The sequence below is a fragment of the Solea senegalensis genome, linkage group LG17 (genome assembly GCF_019176455.1).
Source record: "Solea senegalensis isolate Sse05_10M linkage group LG17, IFAPA_SoseM_1, whole genome shotgun sequence".
Classification (NCBI taxonomy): Eukaryota; Metazoa; Chordata; class Actinopteri; order Pleuronectiformes; family Soleidae; genus Solea; species Solea senegalensis.
In genome coordinates this window covers 4,055,086-4,074,077 of record NC_058037.1, presented here as the reverse complement: position 1 = coordinate 4,074,077, position 18,992 = coordinate 4,055,086, and the positions used below count along the sequence as shown (strand labels likewise).

General features: G+C 40.7%; 1 protein-coding gene across 7 annotated transcripts in view; it reads right to left on the bottom strand.

Moving 5' to 3' along the window:
• cdc42bpab (CDC42 binding protein kinase alpha (DMPK-like) b) overlaps window positions 1–18,992 on the bottom strand; it is a 69,858-nt gene that overhangs the window by 14,381 nt on the left and 36,485 nt on the right. For 6 of the 7 annotated variants that reach the window (XM_044049284.1, XM_044049283.1, XM_044049287.1 and 3 more), the window contains 16 exons: window positions 17,712–17,807; window positions 16,830–16,978; window positions 8,490–8,583; window positions 7,606–7,806; window positions 7,378–7,516; window positions 7,026–7,135; window positions 6,816–6,895; window positions 5,973–6,151; window positions 5,705–5,827; window positions 5,412–5,545; window positions 5,052–5,173; window positions 4,784–4,904; window positions 4,351–4,461; window positions 3,917–4,164; window positions 2,386–2,491; window positions 944–1,068 (listed from right to left, as the gene is read on the bottom strand). In XM_044049284.1, the coding sequence (XP_043905219.1) occupies window positions 944–1,068; window positions 2,386–2,491; window positions 3,917–4,164; window positions 4,351–4,461; window positions 4,784–4,904; window positions 5,052–5,173; window positions 5,412–5,545; window positions 5,705–5,827; window positions 5,973–6,151; window positions 6,816–6,895; window positions 7,026–7,135; window positions 7,378–7,516; window positions 7,606–7,806; window positions 8,490–8,583; window positions 16,830–16,978; window positions 17,712–17,807 (2,138 nt within the window). The remainder of the gene's footprint in view (window positions 1–943; window positions 1,069–2,385; window positions 2,492–3,916; window positions 4,165–4,350; window positions 4,462–4,783; window positions 4,905–5,051; window positions 5,174–5,411; window positions 5,546–5,704; window positions 5,828–5,972; window positions 6,152–6,815; window positions 6,896–7,025; window positions 7,136–7,377; window positions 7,517–7,605; window positions 7,807–8,489; window positions 8,584–16,829; window positions 16,979–17,711; window positions 17,808–18,992) is intronic. The other variant, XM_044049282.1, reaches the window with a different exon arrangement.

Here is an 18,992-nt window from a genome sequence, read left to right as displayed (position 1 = left end):
AATAACAAATCGAACATTTAGTCCATTTATTCCAGTCAATCACGCATACTGGGTCAGGACACACCAAAAAATTCTGAAGACTTTTTCCAGCCATTTACTTAGGGACATGTGATTCATTTGATGTGCCTAAAATAATATTAGCTGAATGTGATTAAAAACAGCTGTAAAAATAGTCTGAAACCTTATATTATGCCCAAATTCTTTACTGTTGTGAATCTATATAAAGAATTGGATCATCTTTTAAGGGTGGTCGCCCATACGAAAAGTTTTTGGAATCCCTGCGATACACCTTTTCACAAAATGGAAACTGGAACTCAAATTGGAATGGAAATAATACATTTCAGTATCACATGTTGCATGATTTCCTAAAAACTTCAAACTTCAGATTAAAGAAGAATACATGACCAAGTTTTGGAACAACTGCTCAAGACCATCTTGTTTCCTAGTTCATCTCCTGTAGTACCCCATGATCACCACCAGGGGGCAATATGGATCATTAAATTCTTCTGAAAGTATATCCCCGACTAAATTTGTATGTACATGTTTGCTATATGTGTGTGTGTGTGTGTGTGTGTGTGTGTGGTATGTGAGGTATGTGGGGACTGCAGCCTTGTCCAACAGAGGGAAGCTGAGCAGCTGGCGAGGTGTCAGCTGCAATGGGAAGTGATCTGAGAGGAAGGGAGGGTTGAGAAGCTCTTAGATCTCCAGAGGTATGTGAGAAATGCTGCAGTTACAACTGTATGGAGGGAACCCAATCCAGCACTGCACAACATGGGAGTGTGTGTAAGCATGTGCATGTGTGTGCAATTTTAGCTGAGCTGTCTTTCCGGCCGGGCTATAGCATAAAAAAAGATAAGGGACAGAGATAGAAAGTATCGATGTCATGGGCGAAAGACACTGCACACATGCATGTGGGTATTTATGCTTTACATCTGTGTCTCACCATTGGATGATTTCAGTGATTTGGGCCTCCCAGTGAGCCACACTCTCCTCTTTGTCAGCCAGTTCCCTCATCTCATCCTCCAGCTGCCGGTTGGAACTGCTCACCTTCTCAAACATGCTCGTCAGCTGCGGAAACAAGCACAAAAACACACACGCAGATAAATATATACCCACATTTGTATTTATATTAGGGTTGAGACAATTAACCAGTACAAATAGGCATTCTATATATATATATATATATATATATATATATATATATATATATATATATATATATATATATATATGTATATATATATATACATATATATATGTATGTATATATGTATGTATATATGTATATGTATATATATATATATCTGTATATATAGATATATATCTATATACACATATATATATATACACATATATATATATATACAGAAGTACAGCATATGCACACAAAAAGAGGATAAAAATGCTCCTGCATGAGGCCCAGTATTTGAAAGCTGTGTTGTGTTTAACACGTGCAGTTTAATAGTAAAATAGTTCAAGTTACTAATGTCTTGTTAAACCACCGTTCACCGAGCTCGTCTCTCTGCATTCTCACACATTCTCACACACTCATCACCAGTTTGATCTTGACAGCAGTGAAAAATAAATGTCCCAATCACTCACTCACTGACAACACGTATGAAAAGCCATTAGAACTATGAGATGTATTGGCCTCATTCTGCTACAAAGCAAATACTGCTGAAATTTAGCACCTTCTTTTAAAAGTAAGACAAGTCATACAATAATATTTTCACTTTACATGCATTTAAGAGCTATATTGTGCAGGGACTGGCACGGAGAGCGATCCAATCCTTCCCGAGTGCTTTATCTTAAAAAAATAAAATTTCTCAGAAAGTGAAACAACAGAATAATACATTAAATAACTACAGTCCTTCCAGTGGCAACCACATCCATATTCTTTCCATTTCATCATTTTTTTTCACCAGTTGCAGACTTTAAAAATAACACTCTCACTTTTTATTCCATATGTCAAAATGCCTTCCACCTCTGAGACACTGTTTAAGTTGGGAGCCTTTTTGAACTTCCACAAGCCATTTCCAAAGTCAACAGAGCGTAATCCAGAGAGTCATTCCATCTGACTGTGTAGGAGGCTACAGGGTGTTTTTATGGGAATATTGAACAGTGATTTCTTTGGCATTGTTGAGAGAGAGAGAGAGAGAGAGGGGGTGGAGGAAGGAATGTGATGAAAGAGTTTGGGCCGACCACAAAAGGTTACCTGGGGTCAGGGAATTGTGTTTTTCTGCATGTGCATGTTGGAGGGATAAACATAACACTAAAAAGCTGAGAAATCAAGACAGAAAAAACATTGATACAAGGAAAAAAAAGGGAAAAACCTGACTTTCAGAGAGAGATTTCATGATTTGTATATATGAACAGATAACATACCTTATCTATTTCACTGGAAAGCTTCTTATTTTCCTCAGTCAGCAGGATTCTTTCCCTCTCATACTTCTGCTTGTACTCCGTCTCAAACTCTTCCCGTTCACTTTGGCTGCAGAGAACACACACACACACAAAAGTGTTACATTTGCAACTTGATCTGAACTTACGTTTATTCCCTTACCATAAATTATAACTGCCTGAGTCATTCAACATGAATGCTGACTCAATCTTCCAAAAGTAGGATTTTATTCAGAGATTTGGGTTTTGTGGACTAGTTTTCTGCCTCCTCTCCAGTCACTCTACAGTAAATGATTACGTCAAATAATCTGAGTTTTATAACAGCATCAGTACAAACACATCATGTATTCAATCAAATATCCACCAATTTTCCAGTCAACCTCCAGCAGAAAGCCTCTTCTATCCTCCTACCTTTGTTCCCGTGTGGGCCTTAGGCTCCATTTACATATTTTCATACAAAACCCAAATCTAAGGCTTGGTACTGATACAGGTACACATTATTTATTACCCAAACACAGTAATGCAGTCAGAATCTAATACAGCAATGTGCTTGGAAATTAATTTGTAAGTAGTGAGAATATAATGGGAATACCAGACAGGAAGGTTAGCTATAAAAACAAAGCTCTACTCAAAAACAAGATTCTATTTCAGGTGGACTGAAGCAGGAGGTCGTACAGTGGGATCAGGTGCCACTCAGTACCCACCAGAGCAGGAAAAGGACTTTACTTTGCAAGACTGATTAGTATTCAATATCCGTGTTGTCACATTTTGACTGACTGTTTGTTTTGACAATTTTTGTTCATTTTTAGTAATTACAAATTCAGCAAGGAGCACATAAATCAATGCATTTTCACGAGGATAACTGCAGGACTGCCTGCTTAACTTTGCTCTTAACTTTAACTGTTAGGCTTAGGATTGTGACTGAGGTAAACATGAGACTAAGTGGAATGTTGAGTTATTGAGCTACATACTCATCATATGAGCTGAGCAGGAATAACAACACTATGGGTGTCTTTCTGCTTGGTTTGCTTTTGGATATTGTGTAAATGAGAGGAGAGATAAGGCCTTTAAACTGTCAAGAGTACAAACACTTGTCTGGTTTAAAAATAAAACATGCAAGAGTTTCCTTCTGAGAACATATATATAATCTTTGAATCTGCAAAAGCTCTAATTTTAGCCTTATCCACTTCAATTGTATTAACAGGGTCTAAAGTCAACTTGAATTGTGTTATGGTTGTCTTATCTTCAGACTTTCTGGGGAAAAGCTACATTAACTATTTGTTTACACCAGACAGGGCATTCATTTAACTTCAATTACCTCATGGAATCACCACTGAAAAAGAGAATGAAGAAAAAATATATAATAAGTCAATGTATCATAACCAATATTGGCAGAAACACCAGTGATCAGCACTAACCACAAATATAGATGTATAAGAAAAAAGGTCCTTTCTCATACGACTGGTGATATCAAATCATGCTGACAGTAGAATAAGGGGGACAGAAAAAAAAGTACCTCTCACGGCGAGTCTTATCCAGCTTGTCTTTAAGCATTAGGATTTCTTTCTGCAGAGCGAGATGCTGGCTCTCCGCATCCCTCAGCTCCTTCCGCAGGGCCTTAAATTCACTGCTGTGCTGCGCCTCCCTACGAGCCAGTTCCTCCTCATACAGGAGTGTTTTCTTCTCCAAGTCTCCCCGCAGGCGTCCTACCTCTTGGGTCTGGTCAGCTGAGGCCGGAGAAGCTGAAGGACCGGCCTGCTTAAGCTGGGTGGTGGGAATATGGGAAAAACGTTGGTGAGGCCGTGTATCAGAGATGATGGAGATTGACTCAAACACTACAGGGGAAATTTGAGGTTTCTCTTTCCAATGGAAAAAACGGGTTTTATGTATCTGGACAGGACACACATTCCATAGAAGGAGAGTTTGTGTTGTGCTTTTTTGCAAATTCACCTTAAGCCCTTCTAACTCCTCCTCCAGCTGTCGGCTGTACTGCTCATTGCGCTCTCTGAGCTTCCTCTCTTTCTGAGTCTCTTCTGCCTGCTCCTCTACCTGCGCCTCCATCTGGTGATTAACACGCACACACAAAAAGTGAACAGATGAAATCATCAAAAAATTCCCACGTTAGAATAAGCAGGCATGGCAATCATTTTCATACCGACAACCTTAAAAAACATGCAAAGGCTACTACCAATAACAACACCAATACACTGGAAAATTACACTACTACAACACTGTTTCTATTGTACTGCATAAATACTTCATAAAGTTCTAATGGTGATACAGAAACAGTACACAGACAACAATAGGACTTTGAATCGTGCACCAACCAGTAAATGGAGAGAGAAGAGGGTGTGTGCTAGCAAACACAGGGGGACTACTCTACCTCCTTCTTGGACCTCTCAGCCTTTCGCACCTCAAGGCGGAGAGCCTCAACCTTCTGACTATGGCTCTCAATTTCTTCCTCCTTATCGCGCAACTGGCGAGCGAGACGCTGCTTTGCCGACCTGGATAGAAAAGTTGGGACACATCACGGGGTCAATGTTGCAGGTGAGTCGAGGAACATCAGGTTCACTGGCATGTGTCAATGAGAAACATAATTCTAGACATAAATTACACCAAGTGCAAGTATATGATTTGGGCCATGGCTATACCTGAGTTCTGTGAGTCTCTCGTTGATCTCGGAAAATTCCTGCATGGCCAGTTTTCTCTGACTGTGAGCATCCTTCAGCTCCTTTGACTGGGACTTCATTCTCTCACTGGCATCCACAAGATCCTGTCACAACAGGTACAGCTCGGTAAGATTCACACAGCAATATTCAAACACACACATTATCTTTTATTGATTGACAAGAAGGTAAAAATGTCCATTTGGTTGCCATTAGTCATTTCTGCAATAGCGATGGCTACTTTTTTAGAAGCACTGGAAGCCAGGTAGACAGTGTTTAAATAAACATGAACAAACTGCCCGTCTGCACACTGTCTCACATTCACACAGGAAACAATGGTTGTACCTTGTGCAGATCGTCTCTCTCCTGTGTAAGGTTCTTCATCTGCTTCTCTAGAGTTTTAATGTATTTCGAGGAGTCCTCCAGGTCTCTGCGAGCCAACGTCACATCCTCTAGCTGTTTCTCTAGTTGTCCAGAGTCTGAGCAAACAAATAAGTTAGATTTTAATGTCAAATGGAAAAAAAATCACTGTTCATTTTCGTCAGTGACATTTTTCTGCAATAACCCTCCACTTTGAAACTAAGAATTTGGTATAATATTGTTGAGTTGAACTAGAACGTAGACAAATTAATCCTAACCAGCGATCTGCTTCTTGAGGATGTCGATCTCGCTCTTCAAACTCCTGATCTCCACCTCCTTGTTGGTGCTGATGGGGCTCTCACTCGTTGGATGCTGCAGCGCCTGCACCGTCTGTGTCGACTCTGCAGCAGGTCAGGTCAAAGACATGTTTTTCTTTTTAATATATTTTCACATTGGTGTGCATAACAATGTATAACCTTTAAGGAATTAATGTATTGATGACATGAATGCTCCTTTTTAAATCAACACCCAGTTCTTTACCCTCACCTTGCAGTTTGCGACTCAGCTCTAGTTTCTCCTGCTCCAGGCGGCGGATTCTCCTCTCATAAGCCTCAGTGGCAAGGCTGTCCTCCAGGCTGCGCTGGACATCCAAGTCCAACTGGTCCTGACCTGCTGTACCCGACACTCCTGTCAGTTGCCGCAGGCAACCACGGTCAGACAGATAACTACAGTTGAGGAGAACAAGAAAGGAATAATTTTATTATTAAGTTGTGATTTGGGAAAACAAAACACTTCTGGGGGTGAGTAATGGCTATAATGGTGTTGAACACTGAAAGAAAATTCAATATGAAAGTGTTTGTTTTACGGAGCAAATGAGAGGAGAAGGAAATGCCAGAGAAATAGCCAAGGGAGGGGAAACAGGAAAGAGAAGCAGACGACAGAGTGATGAGTTTAAAGATTGGGAGGATGTTGAGTCATGGAAGAAGGGGGAAGAAGGAGGGTGAAGAAGGAGTGACAGGGACAAAAAGGCAGATGTGAGATAAAAGCTAGAGATGGATAGAAACAGAGCAGGGGAAAGAGAAAGAGAAGTAGAAACACCATTATCACTGAGCCATGAGTAGATAAATGACTGGTCACTTTCTTACGGGGGCCACTTCATTGTTAAGATCTACAGCAAGTCATGAACATCACCTTATTAGGGAGGGCAGCAAATGTGAATGCTATGTAGTGAGGAGTCTCTTTTAACTAAACATGAAACGATGAAATGACAGGGGCCTCATTTTCACATTAAATCATATTACATTTGCTAGAAACAGGAAAAACTCAAGGAGAAAAGTGCCTCAATATCCAATTCCAACCAAAATAATGTTATTTGTTGAATGTACTCACCATTTACTTGTGTATGTGAAGCCCACAAAGGGCAGGTGGTGGCCAGAGAAGGCGGTGTGAGAGGGAGGGGGCATGGTCTCCTGAGACATGACAAAGACAATTTTTATCAATTAAAATCCCAACAGATACATGTGATAGTAAATATATAATAATACATTTGCAGTATACAGCGTGGACAGACATCCCCGCTGGTTCCTAAACAAGTCTTACCGAGTTCTTGAGACAGTCGTCATCCACATCAAAGTTGGAGGTATCTGTAGGACTGCTGACTTCTGGGATGTATGGGGCCTCACATGTGCGGATGTTGTCCCAATCGATGCCTGAACACAAGATAAGTTAAAAGTTACACTCCACCTATTTAGAGGTTTACAGTCCAGTCAGGCTGGTCCATTTCATGAAGGCAGTACAAAAACCTGCACAGCATGCAAATACATCTAATTTAGACCGTTAAATCATTTAAAATTTTAAATGTATTCATTCGGTAGCCTTGATAAAGGAACACATGTCAATTCATCTAAAATCACAGAGGACATTGTGACATTAGAGGTCTGACAGCCCATACCAATGAAAAAAGGGTGCTGCTTGAAGTCCTCAATGCCGTTCTGGCCCAATCGGTGTTCTCGACTGCAAATAAGCCGGCGAATCAGATCCTTTGCTTCCTCTGACACGTCTGATATCTGCTGTGGGAACTGGAAACGCTCCTGAGTAAACAAAGCGGATTTGAGATGAGAAAATAATGCGATCCTGTGGTGCTGCCGACTCCTGAATTAAATTTCACTCGAGCCTTTACCTTGTGATTCATGATCTTCCCATAGGTTTCCACCAGGGACTCTGCATAGAAAGGGGTCTCGCCGTACAGCATTTCATACATGCAGACACCCAGGGACCACCAGTCACACTCTGGGCCATATTTGCCTTTCCCATCCTCCATCGCCTGGAGGATTTCTGGAGAGATGTAGTCTGGAGTCCCCACTGCAACAGAGGACTGGACCTGGTGAAGGGACAAAACAAAAGTCAGTGGCCGATTCCAAACTGTCACATCTGACCCAGTCTTGCACATGAACAACCCTGATTTCAAAATGTAAACTTCAGCTACATGCAAATAATGAAGATACTGGCTGAGCTCTTGGGAGACATGCACCATAAATGCCATAATAAACAAAGAGCATTACTGAGCATTCAGATCCTCAATACAAGAATTGAAAATGAGAATGTCCTTCATTAAAAACAATCAAAGCAGTGGATATAAACATTTTAAAATGCAAAGATATTAATTTTCACAAATGACTAACGATCAAGTGCCAATATTTGTAGTGAAAGAAAAAAGCAGCAGAGCTTGGAAACATCACCTGACGTCATCATTCAAGAAGCTGCTTTATGAAATGATTCACTTTTTAATCAAAATTAAAGTTCGAATTAGAGGCGCAAACACCAGCGCTCCTTTGATCACGTATTTCATCCTTTTCATTTTCCTTTTATAAACAGTGGGGAAGGTTTTTCTTTTTTGCTCGAAGAATTGTCTGAATCATAAAATGCAGACACAGCCAAGCATCTGAACCGCACACACTCCTCCTGGGAGACCCCCGGGGGGTTGACGGGGAGGTCAGTAAAGCTCTGGTATGTTTGCTTTGGACCAGAGGACGAGGCATCAGCAGCAGTGTGGTAAAAACTTACCGTCCCGTCCTCCATGAGCTTGAGGCAGGAGCCGAAATCGGCCAGGCGGATGTGGCCGTTCATATCCAGCAGAATGTTGTCGGGCTTAATGTCCCTGAAAGAAGACGGAAAGAGGGAAAAGACAAGGGACACGTTGAGAAAGTGATCACTCAAAAGAAATTATGAATATGAGGAAGACAAAACAACACTTACAGGGCATCCAAAACACACACACACACTAGCTGGATCTCACATTACTGTGCAAATTCTCCAGCAATTTTTCATCAAACTCAATTAGATAACTCAAACTCGAAGAATGATGGCGATACATCCCTAATCAAATGTAATTTCCCCATCTCATTCATCAGCAGCAACCCTAAATCAACCAAAGTAGGGAATCAACTCTGGAAAAAGCAGTGTTGTGGGAATCAGCTCTACACAGTGTGAGTGTGTCGTTTCAAAGATTCAAAGCACTCACAAACATGCCCTGTTGGAGGAAATATGCAGTGCACAAACACACTCCCACTTCCAAACCCCCCTCAAAAAACAAGAAAGCAGAAACCTTGTCCTAAAGAGACACACTCCCCTGTTCCCTTTTCCGACAATATTTGTGTTTGTGAACAGAGTCGGGCAGGGTGAGGGGGAACGGGGTGGGGGGTTACTGACAACACATTCCTTTGCAGATGTGGTCTTTGCAGTGGCTGCTGTAGGCTTTCATCAACCTGAATCTGTTCTACATTACTACCGCTGGTGATGTGTTTATAATATAGACACATACCGTGGCTTGTTTCCAGTTTGCTGTCTGTTAGCTACAACCAGCTGTAACATCTCAGGATTCAGCTACTTTCACTGCTTAACTCGTAAACTAGGTTTTTCTGAGTGCAACAGGATCATAGGACAGACGGAAAGACTTTCCAACAACAAACAAAAATAGCAGCATTTATTTGGTTTGGGCTTTAACGAAGAGTTGTTTCCCCGACTGATTGTTAGTTTGGCTTATTAAAGGTCCACTGCATAAAATCTGATTCTGAGTCTGATTATTTTCATTTTAGAGAAATTAAAGATAAACATTTCTCAATTTGTATTAAGTGTACAGTCATTGTGTGAATTGTTGTTTTTCATTATCCCTGAATGAGCATTATATGTTCATGTCAGGATCAGGGTCAAGAACCTCTCTGTTCTTACAGTAGCCTATAATGGAACACACTTGGAAGGGAAAGCAGGATTTTCAGCTCCAACATTAAATTTCACCAATTATTTTTATTTTTCCCTTCCGGTCCTAACCTCTTCCTGGTGCTACCCTCACATTTATCCGGGCTTGGGACCGGCAAACTTCACCAATATATGTTGCTAAACTTTACACACTGTACCTTTAAAATGTTGAAAAAAAAATGCTGACAAAGATGCTGAATTAATTGTGACATAATTAAACTTGAACAATTACTGGAACTAGCAAAATAATACAATATATTTGATTAAATTATTAAATGTTAAACAGTCGTCTAATTCCTGTTGGTTGTACCTTTACCTTTTTAGTCTCTACAAACAACCAGAATAATGTGCAGGGCATTTTCCAGCATGTCAACCAGGTGATGTCTGACAGGTGGTTTATGTTGGACTACTGGTGCTATTGTCTTACACTCCCTCTGCTCCCAGGCCTCATTTAATCCAGCCTCTGATGAGTGACTCCATGCTTGTTCTTCTTGGGTGACATCCCCCCCTTTGTTTCACCTGTGACCTGTTATTGTCAGTGCTAATGTTTTTGATTTGTGTGTATGTTCTGTTTGAAATCCACACACAATAACTGTGAAAAACATACTAAATAACCCCGATGATCATTAGCCTCAGTTGGTATGACACAGAGACATCACTGTGTCCCACCATCAAGGCTAAATTTAGCCTTTGTCCTCGTCTGACCATTCTGATGATTTCCCCTGAGGGCAGACCCTGTCGAGCCCCGCGTCTGTGCCCTCATATTAACACACTGAACCACGACATGCCCCAATACACTTGCTATGAAGGGAACATAAAAAACTCTTTGTAGCAGCGTTAACACACACACACACACAGAGGTTTGCACAGCTATTCTTCTTAGGACTTCCATTGCATTTGAACAGCCTAAAGAAAGCCTTATTTCTAACCTTAACCATAACCAGTTAGCACCTAACCTAATCTTAACTTAACCAGTTCCTCAGAAATTAGGTTTTGCTACATTAGGACCAGGTGTTGGTCTCCATGAGGACTACTGGTCCTGATAAGGTCAGTGATTATGCCAGAAAATGTAACCTATACAACTGCACATACACACATTTTCACATAGAGACTCAAATACACTGGTTAAAGGTTTAATGTGGAAGTCAGAGTCATCCAAACAGTTGCTGATGTAACAGGTCAGAGAAGTGAGCTGGTGCTATTTCTGTCCAGTGATGCGAGCGTGACTCCGCTTAAAATAATAAACCTGATACCAACATAAGAACACACCCCCACACATTGCCCTCCCTCTATAACTGATGTACAAACAATCCAGCAGTGCACTAATACTGATAACAAGAGGTTGACTTATGAAAAGTGTGTATAATAATAAAGCACAGCGAGACATGACCTTCTAAGCTCAATACATAAAAATTAAGAATCTCAGAGCACTCAAGTTACAAGGAGGAACCACTACGTTCCAGAGCCTCATGGTAGACAACAAGCAATGTAATATTGTTTGGTTTTTCAGTGAAACCTCGTGAAATTCAAACAGTCCACTAAACACTTTCATTTCTTTTCCCTCTTTTTTGATCTACTTAATTAAGACATGAGACTTGTGACCCAAGCCGGAGACATGCGGAGTAAATCGGCACACACTGACTTTGAAGTTGTCTTTGATGCTCCTGTCTTCAGCCAGAGATTTGTACAAAGCCAGATGTGAAGCCCCTGACATTTACCACTAGTCTTAATAGTCCTATCTATACGTCTCTCTGCTTCAAAAGATGCCATCAAATCACCAACCTAATAAAACCATGTATTTAAGTGAAGGCCTCACATATGTGACTTGTATACATAAAGTCAGCCTCCAAAAAGTGTCATTTTCTTCAAACTGTATATAAACTGACGCTTAAACCAAATCTCCGTTTGCATCGTTGGGTTTCTTAGAAGTCTTTTTAAAGAACAAGACAGCTCACTGACGAGTTCCAGATTGGACATCACTTTCCAAAGTAGATACTGTACATAACACTTTGAATGGAAACCACATACTGTACCCAAGTGCATAGATTCACGCAAACCCACGAGGAGCAACTTCAACTTGGCAGTCACAAAAACACACATTAACAACTGACATGATGTACATTCAATGTCGGACCATCAAAAAGAGCATAAAATGCAGAGATGGTGGGATTAAGATTTCTCAGATAAAATTTTAATGTCTCTTGAAGGACATTTCTCTTGGAGCGAACACTGCTCTGTTGTAAACCTCCACCTTAACTCTAACAACTCAAACCTAGACATGAGGTTAGACGTGAGGAAGAGGACACAAACTTGGGCATAATCAGTGGAAAACGTTTGTGGTTTTTGGCTTGCGATCTTAAAATCATATAAATCTTTTTTGTGTCCATTCTACTTTGCAAACATGAAACATAATTCAGTTTCAGTGGCAGGTCTGTTAAAAAAAATGCCAGCACTCTAAACTGGAAATTTGGACATGAGGCTTTTAACAAGTAATGAGGTAAATGGTAATGGATCTATATTTACGTCCCGCTTTTTGTCCTGATGTCCACTCTGTGCTCTACGATACAGTTCTGCATATTCTTCCATCCATAAAAACAGACGACTATTATAATTGTAATATACCTAATATTCTAAGGAAAATGTAATCATGTGTTTAACAACAATGACATCAGTAAACATGTTTCAGCTGCGTGACACAGCTGCTTTTCCAAAAATAAACATGTCTCACTATCAGATAATAATAATAATAATAATAATACATAGAAAGGCTGTGATGAACAGTTACTTACAAACTTGCTTAAGCTGTTAATTATTTCTCAATTAATCAAAATGTTGAAAAATGTTGACCAGTGTTTCCCAAACATTTGAGATTATTATGTTCAGTTTGAAAATATTCACATTCAAAACTGAAAAAGAGAACTCAAAAAACACCCACACCAATTACTGCATTATCAAAACTGTTCTGATTATCAAAACGGAATCAATTAAATAATGCTGCCCTAGTAATACATCATATTTTGTATAAATGGCATCTGTGCTGCATGTGTATCTGAAGGTGCAAGTCAGGGTACTGTATGTTAGTTATATGTATATGTATTTATATATATATGTATGTGTATGTATATATATATATATATATATATATATATATATATATACACATATATATATATATATATATATATATATATACACACATATACATATACATACATACATACACATACACATACACACACACACAATATTCCTGACCCTGCACTTCCTTATATACCAAGAGTCAACACTGACAGGTCAAGAGTGGACTAACATTTATCCTTCCACACATGGACTTATAAAGGTGATAATGCTAAACTAATGCTAGGCTAACATGTGGAGCTAACTGGGCTACTGTGTCACAAGGCTCCTGTGGTGTTAAGGAGCAGTGCAGGGACAAGAATAGAGGGAGGTAATCTCCTCTAAGACCACAGCATCCATCTGTGAGGGCCATCTGGTCACCAACTCACAATACACACACAGAGAGACACACAAACACACACACAGTACCCAGCAGCAACACTAAAAGCTGCACAGAGGAGACATGTCTACACAGCTCTGGCAAAGGGTTTGCAAACTAATGGTATAAAGAACTGCTGCTTGTGCAACTTCTGGCATCACTTGACAGACAAAGAAAGACACACACACACACACAGTCTCCTTATCTGAATGTTGCTTATTAAATATTTTACTGAAGTGTCCAACAACAACATATTAATAAAACTTGATGTTAAATGATAGATGGATAGATAGATAGAGAGAGAGAGAGAGAGAGAGAGAGAGAGAGAGAGAGAGAGAGAGATGCTCGTTTAGATCACTGGGCTGTGAAGAGACACATGGCCCTGATCAATAAAACACACAAAGGCTACAGTCATCAGAAACACACACATCACTAGATACACACACAATTACACAATACTCTACAGTAGAAAGACCTCACTCATAAGTGATGCTGACTAACACACCCTCACATCATACTGGATTAAGAGGGTTTGTGTCCCTGTAGGTCTTTCTCTGTTGGTCTTGTTGGTGTTCACAACAAATCCCCCTCTTTCTATCCACTTTTGTCCCTGTGTACCAACCCCCCCTCTCTCCACTCACTATCGGACTCCTCCTATCTCACTGTGACCCAGGGACGGACACACACACACACACCAATGGCAGACAGATGTGGTTCTCGGCAGCACAAAGCCATGCTGAGTTTGCCTATTGAAACGTTTGTCAGGCCCCTCTGGGAGGCCACACAGATCACTGACCACTGAATAAATGAACACACTCAACCAAACACACACACACACACGTGCACACACACACACAGTCCCCCTGAGCATCTGACTCTAACACACTTAGCCTCTCATGGGACTCAGAAGGGGACAGAAGGTTGACATCAATGCTCTTTGCTCATCATTTCTTTCATCTGGGCTCTTTTCAACTTCATCAGTGTCAACAGGACCAACGATATTAATTCTGAAATGGGCCGACAATGTGTCAAGGTCAGCTTCATCGCAATACATAGAAAATGACACGCTAGGTGCTTGAAACATTTGATTAAACGGTCATTTAAAGGATTTTCACATTGGGTGAAATGATGACTGTTACCATGAGTGATAGTCGTGATAAAATGAGACATTTTCCATACTGATTTTACAAACATGTGTATCCAATGAATATCTGCAGATGTATTAAAATTGTGGGCAATAATCCACAACAACAACCACCAGAGTTTAACTCTCATTTCTTTGTTTTTTCACAAGGATATTACACTAGTAGTTGGAGTGAGGTCAGCTCCTTGTCTATTGATATAATCTTCTACAGGAGTATTGACAATTTTCCACCTTGCAAATTGACTACCACACATTCAGCACAGTTCATGGGAGTGAAATACATTCTAAAAAGATCAGTCGCACAATTAAAGCAACCTACAACACTTGAGTTCCATCCGCTGATTGAAAACCTATTCACAATATGCATGTATTATGGGTTTGTTTATAGCGTTAATGTAGCAATGCCAATGAGTGCACCAATTGTGTGTAATTATCCAAGTTTAACCGCAGGAGTTTCCCGTGGCCTGTGGAACATGGTTTTGCAGCCACAAATACATTTAGGACGGCAATAAACATGTCCCACTGTAGCTCTAAAGGAGGAACACACTAAGGACGAATGATAAGCCAAGCAGCCAAGACTTAAGGCAGCACGGAGCTACAATATAGAGCTAAATAAAAAAATAATAACTACCAGAAATGATCACTCTGGCTGCTTCCATCAGTTAGACCGACTGCCTTATTTTTGACCGGGTAAACATCCCAGTGGTGTGACTGATATCATAGCTGTCATTAAGATTGAAGTTTACAGTGGAACAGTTACACAATGCTTGTTTTTAGTGAACTTTAAGTTTCAGTCGGTTCATGATCTTACGTTGATTTGTGCATTTTATATTTCATATTCATATTTGGCAGCAATTAACATGTCAGAGGTTTTCAAAAGAAATAATGTAATTTTCCACCAAAAAAAACTTTGGAACAGCAGGGGAGCTCTACCAACAAGCATCTCTGTCTTTCATTCAGGCTTATACAGTGTTTTTACAGACTGGAAAGACAGATCACACTTTGGCATCTGGATGAGTACCAGACACCGAGTCACATGAGAGAAGGACCTCAAATATTTTTCCCAGGAAATAAATGGGCAAACACAGGCCACTGAAAATGTCCCAGGAGAAACGCAACGCGACTATTACCCTGCTGTGTTAATACTCACAAATAGGGGCCTAATTATGTGTGTTAGGCGCAACTGAAAGTGACCAATGACGTTGATGTTTAATGGACATTAAAGCCTTTAAATTACAGATTTAACACATTGTCTTTTGGCTTAGTCACAAGAATAGGAAACACACCACATTTGCACATACACACCACTGCCAAGACAAACACACACCCTGAAACACATGCACGCACACACACACATATGCACACACTCATCAGACAGGACCAGTCAGCAGGACACACCCTCCTCGGGGGACCTGCCTGTCAGTCTCCACCCTCGACAAAGCAAGCGCACAAATCTCCCACGACTAAGTGAGAGCAAAGGAGGAGTTGGGGGGTTGGTACATGGGGGGGGAGATAGAAGGACCACACCCCCACCCACACACCCATACCCCATCATTACTGTCCCAAAGCATCCGCGGGGGGACTTAAAGAGAAACAGTGCTGTCCCCTCCTCCTTGGCCTTTTTTCCCCTGCATCCACTTCTGTCTCTGTCTCTGCCAACCCCCACCCACAGCCCCCAGATAACACCATGCAATTAGTGGCTCCCCGCTCTCTTCTCATTCATTCCTTTTCTTGACTTATACATTTATACCTACATCTCTCCATAACTTTTTTTTCCTCCAACATTTCCAGCAATGAGTGTCACTGAAGACACACCCGAAAAGTCAGCCCACCAGATTCCGCCCCTACTGTCCCTTTAATCTCGAGTTTTATCTTGCTCTTTTCTCTCACCCTGCCTTGTTGTTATACATCTCCCCCCCTGTCCCCTGTCTGTCCATCCTTCCCTTACAAAAACTTAATGGAAGCAACGCTGTAACAGTCAACAGGCTGTTGTGCTCACTTCCTGTTTGGTACAGCCTCATTTCCTGCTCCCAAGGAAAAGATTTTCTATTGGTTGAAGATTTTCACATCTACCGCCCAAAAATCATTGCCTGTAACTGCTCTTTTGGGTAAGGTTTCTATTAGAGACTGAGATTAGATTAGAAGATTCTCTAAAGCATTGAAATATTGTCTCACACAACCTCAAGTGAGTGGAATACTGAAATAACACACACAGGAGAACAAAAACTAATATCCTCTATAATTAGTCAGTGGTACTGACTACCATTAGTGACGACTGACAAACCTGTACACTCACAATCTCGCTCCACTGTTCTCGGTTATTTTCATTTAGCTAAGTGGCTCCCCACAGATGGAAAAATGTCCACAGGGCAGAGAATAATGTAAACACACCGATCATCTATCAACGAGACTTATTGCTCAGTCTGTTTATCTCAGACGGATTTTTACCCTCAAAAATGTACACTCACACACACACACAGTTCACAGACACACCCTGCCTGCTCCTCACCTGTGTACGTAGTGTAACTGATGAACAGAGTCGATGGCCAGCACCATCTCAGCCAGGTAGAACCTGGACATCTCCTCGGGAAGACGGTCCTCAAACTTACTGAGCAGAGTCAGCAGGTCACCACCCACATAGTAGTCCATGACCAGATACTGGACAAATAGAGAAAATAAAGAAAATGTGAGACCTGAAATGCTGTGAAGCACAGTTCATTATGTCATCAGAAATCAATAGGGAGGGTCACTAAGTTAAATCAATTATGAAACAGTGAGTTTATTTATGTAAAAACCCCAACAATGACATATTAAGTAAAAACATGCCACTCGTAGTTCACCATGTCTCCCCTCCCTGTGTTCTCACAGTGTTATTAAAACAGAGGGGCAGTGAGGCAGCGGGTGCCTAAACGGTGATTAACTTTTTTCATTTTCCTAAAAATAGATGGCTGGATGGGCAGTGGTGTATATTTTTAATGCCTTGGGGAGTGTCCAGGGCAAAGCATTTGTTGTGAGAATGTGGGAACTGGAATGACAAGCAGTCCTGGCATTTGAGCTCAGGGTCATAGTGAGAGGACACTCTGTCAGGTTAGACAGAGTGCGAAACTCCACTGTGAAAGCGGGTGGATGCTGAAGTACGTACGGGTAGTGTATTATTTTTGTATTAAAAGAGCGACATTTTAATTTGCTGAAGAGTATAAAATAATCTGACACATCTGACAAGGTTTTCTCTGTATCTGCATCAAAATTTCAATATTCACAGTAAGAGGAAAAGAAGTACAGAGAGAGATTTCTGAATTGAGACACAGCCCTAATGACGTCATCACTGTCACACTCCAGTTTGACAGGTAGTGCACTAGTAATACAGAGAGAAGGCAGAATGCAGCGTTACCAAATTATTGTCATCCTGGAAGGCGTAGTGCAGGGTGGTGATCCACTGACAGTCTCCATTTACCAACACGTCTCGCTCCTCCCGAAAACATGCCGTCTACAGACAGATGCACAGATTAACATTATAAATATAACACAAGTTTCATCACACAACAATATGAGAAAGATGGTGATTTAACTTTCTGATGTGCCAAACATCAGTGCCAGGTCAACCTTTATGCCAAAACCAATATATCTTCTTTCAGATTTTATTTCAGCTCCTTTATAAGGACATTAAATCATTAAAAATCATTAATCCTCTGTGTTGTCTGTATTAGTGTTTTATACTATGTGACACCTCTGACCCAATTCTATTTTAGTGTCAGATGTCACAACCTTATACACAACTGCATGCGTGGAATGCTCAAGAATTAGTTGTTTAGCTTAAGGACAGTTTAACATGGAGATGACCTTTCAGCTCAGAGAATTCATATTCTTTTAAGCAGCTAGGTGTGTCAGCTTTCTGCAATAACCTGATTCCTTACACTCAAATTATTAACTATAGAAAAGACCCTTTCTTTTGTCATAAAAAACTGAAACTGCTAATGTAATTTTCAGTTGGGGGATCATTATGTCCAAAATAAATGAATTAAATCTAACTTAATCTGACTAACTAAATCTGAAACTCACGTAAGTCGACATGAAATTACTGCAACAGCAGAACAGTGGGTCGTTTTATAAAATTTCAATTCAAAACACAGAGAGCGAGCAGGAATGGCCTAACTGATCACTTCAAGTACACAAGGTCACGTCAGGTTTTCTGTGTCAATCAAATTAATTGAATTTTTTGACTTGCGAACAAACATCAACACATCATGCAAGTAGTACTGAGTCTTGTGCCCAGAGGAGAAAGATAAAAGTCTGTTTATTACTGCATATATTATCCCTAGTGGTATAAGCATGTAACAGACGAGCAGAGTAGTTACATGCTCATAGTGTGTGCCGTCAACAGTACATTTATGTGTCTACACTGGTTCCCATATGGAGGCGTTAACACACACACACACACACACACACACAACGGGGACTAGTTTTGGCCTGTGACGTATGAGGCATGAAGATTGAAGACCCGCGGGACTGACAGGAATGTCAGACTGTTACGAAGAAGTGGATGAGAAAAACATGCATCAACAGCTCGTGCGGCTCAGGCGGCGACATGTTCTGCAAACATCCATCAATGAAAGCCTGACTTGGAGGACGATAGTCAAGGGTTATGGTTCCTTTTGACAGCAGAGACTTTTGA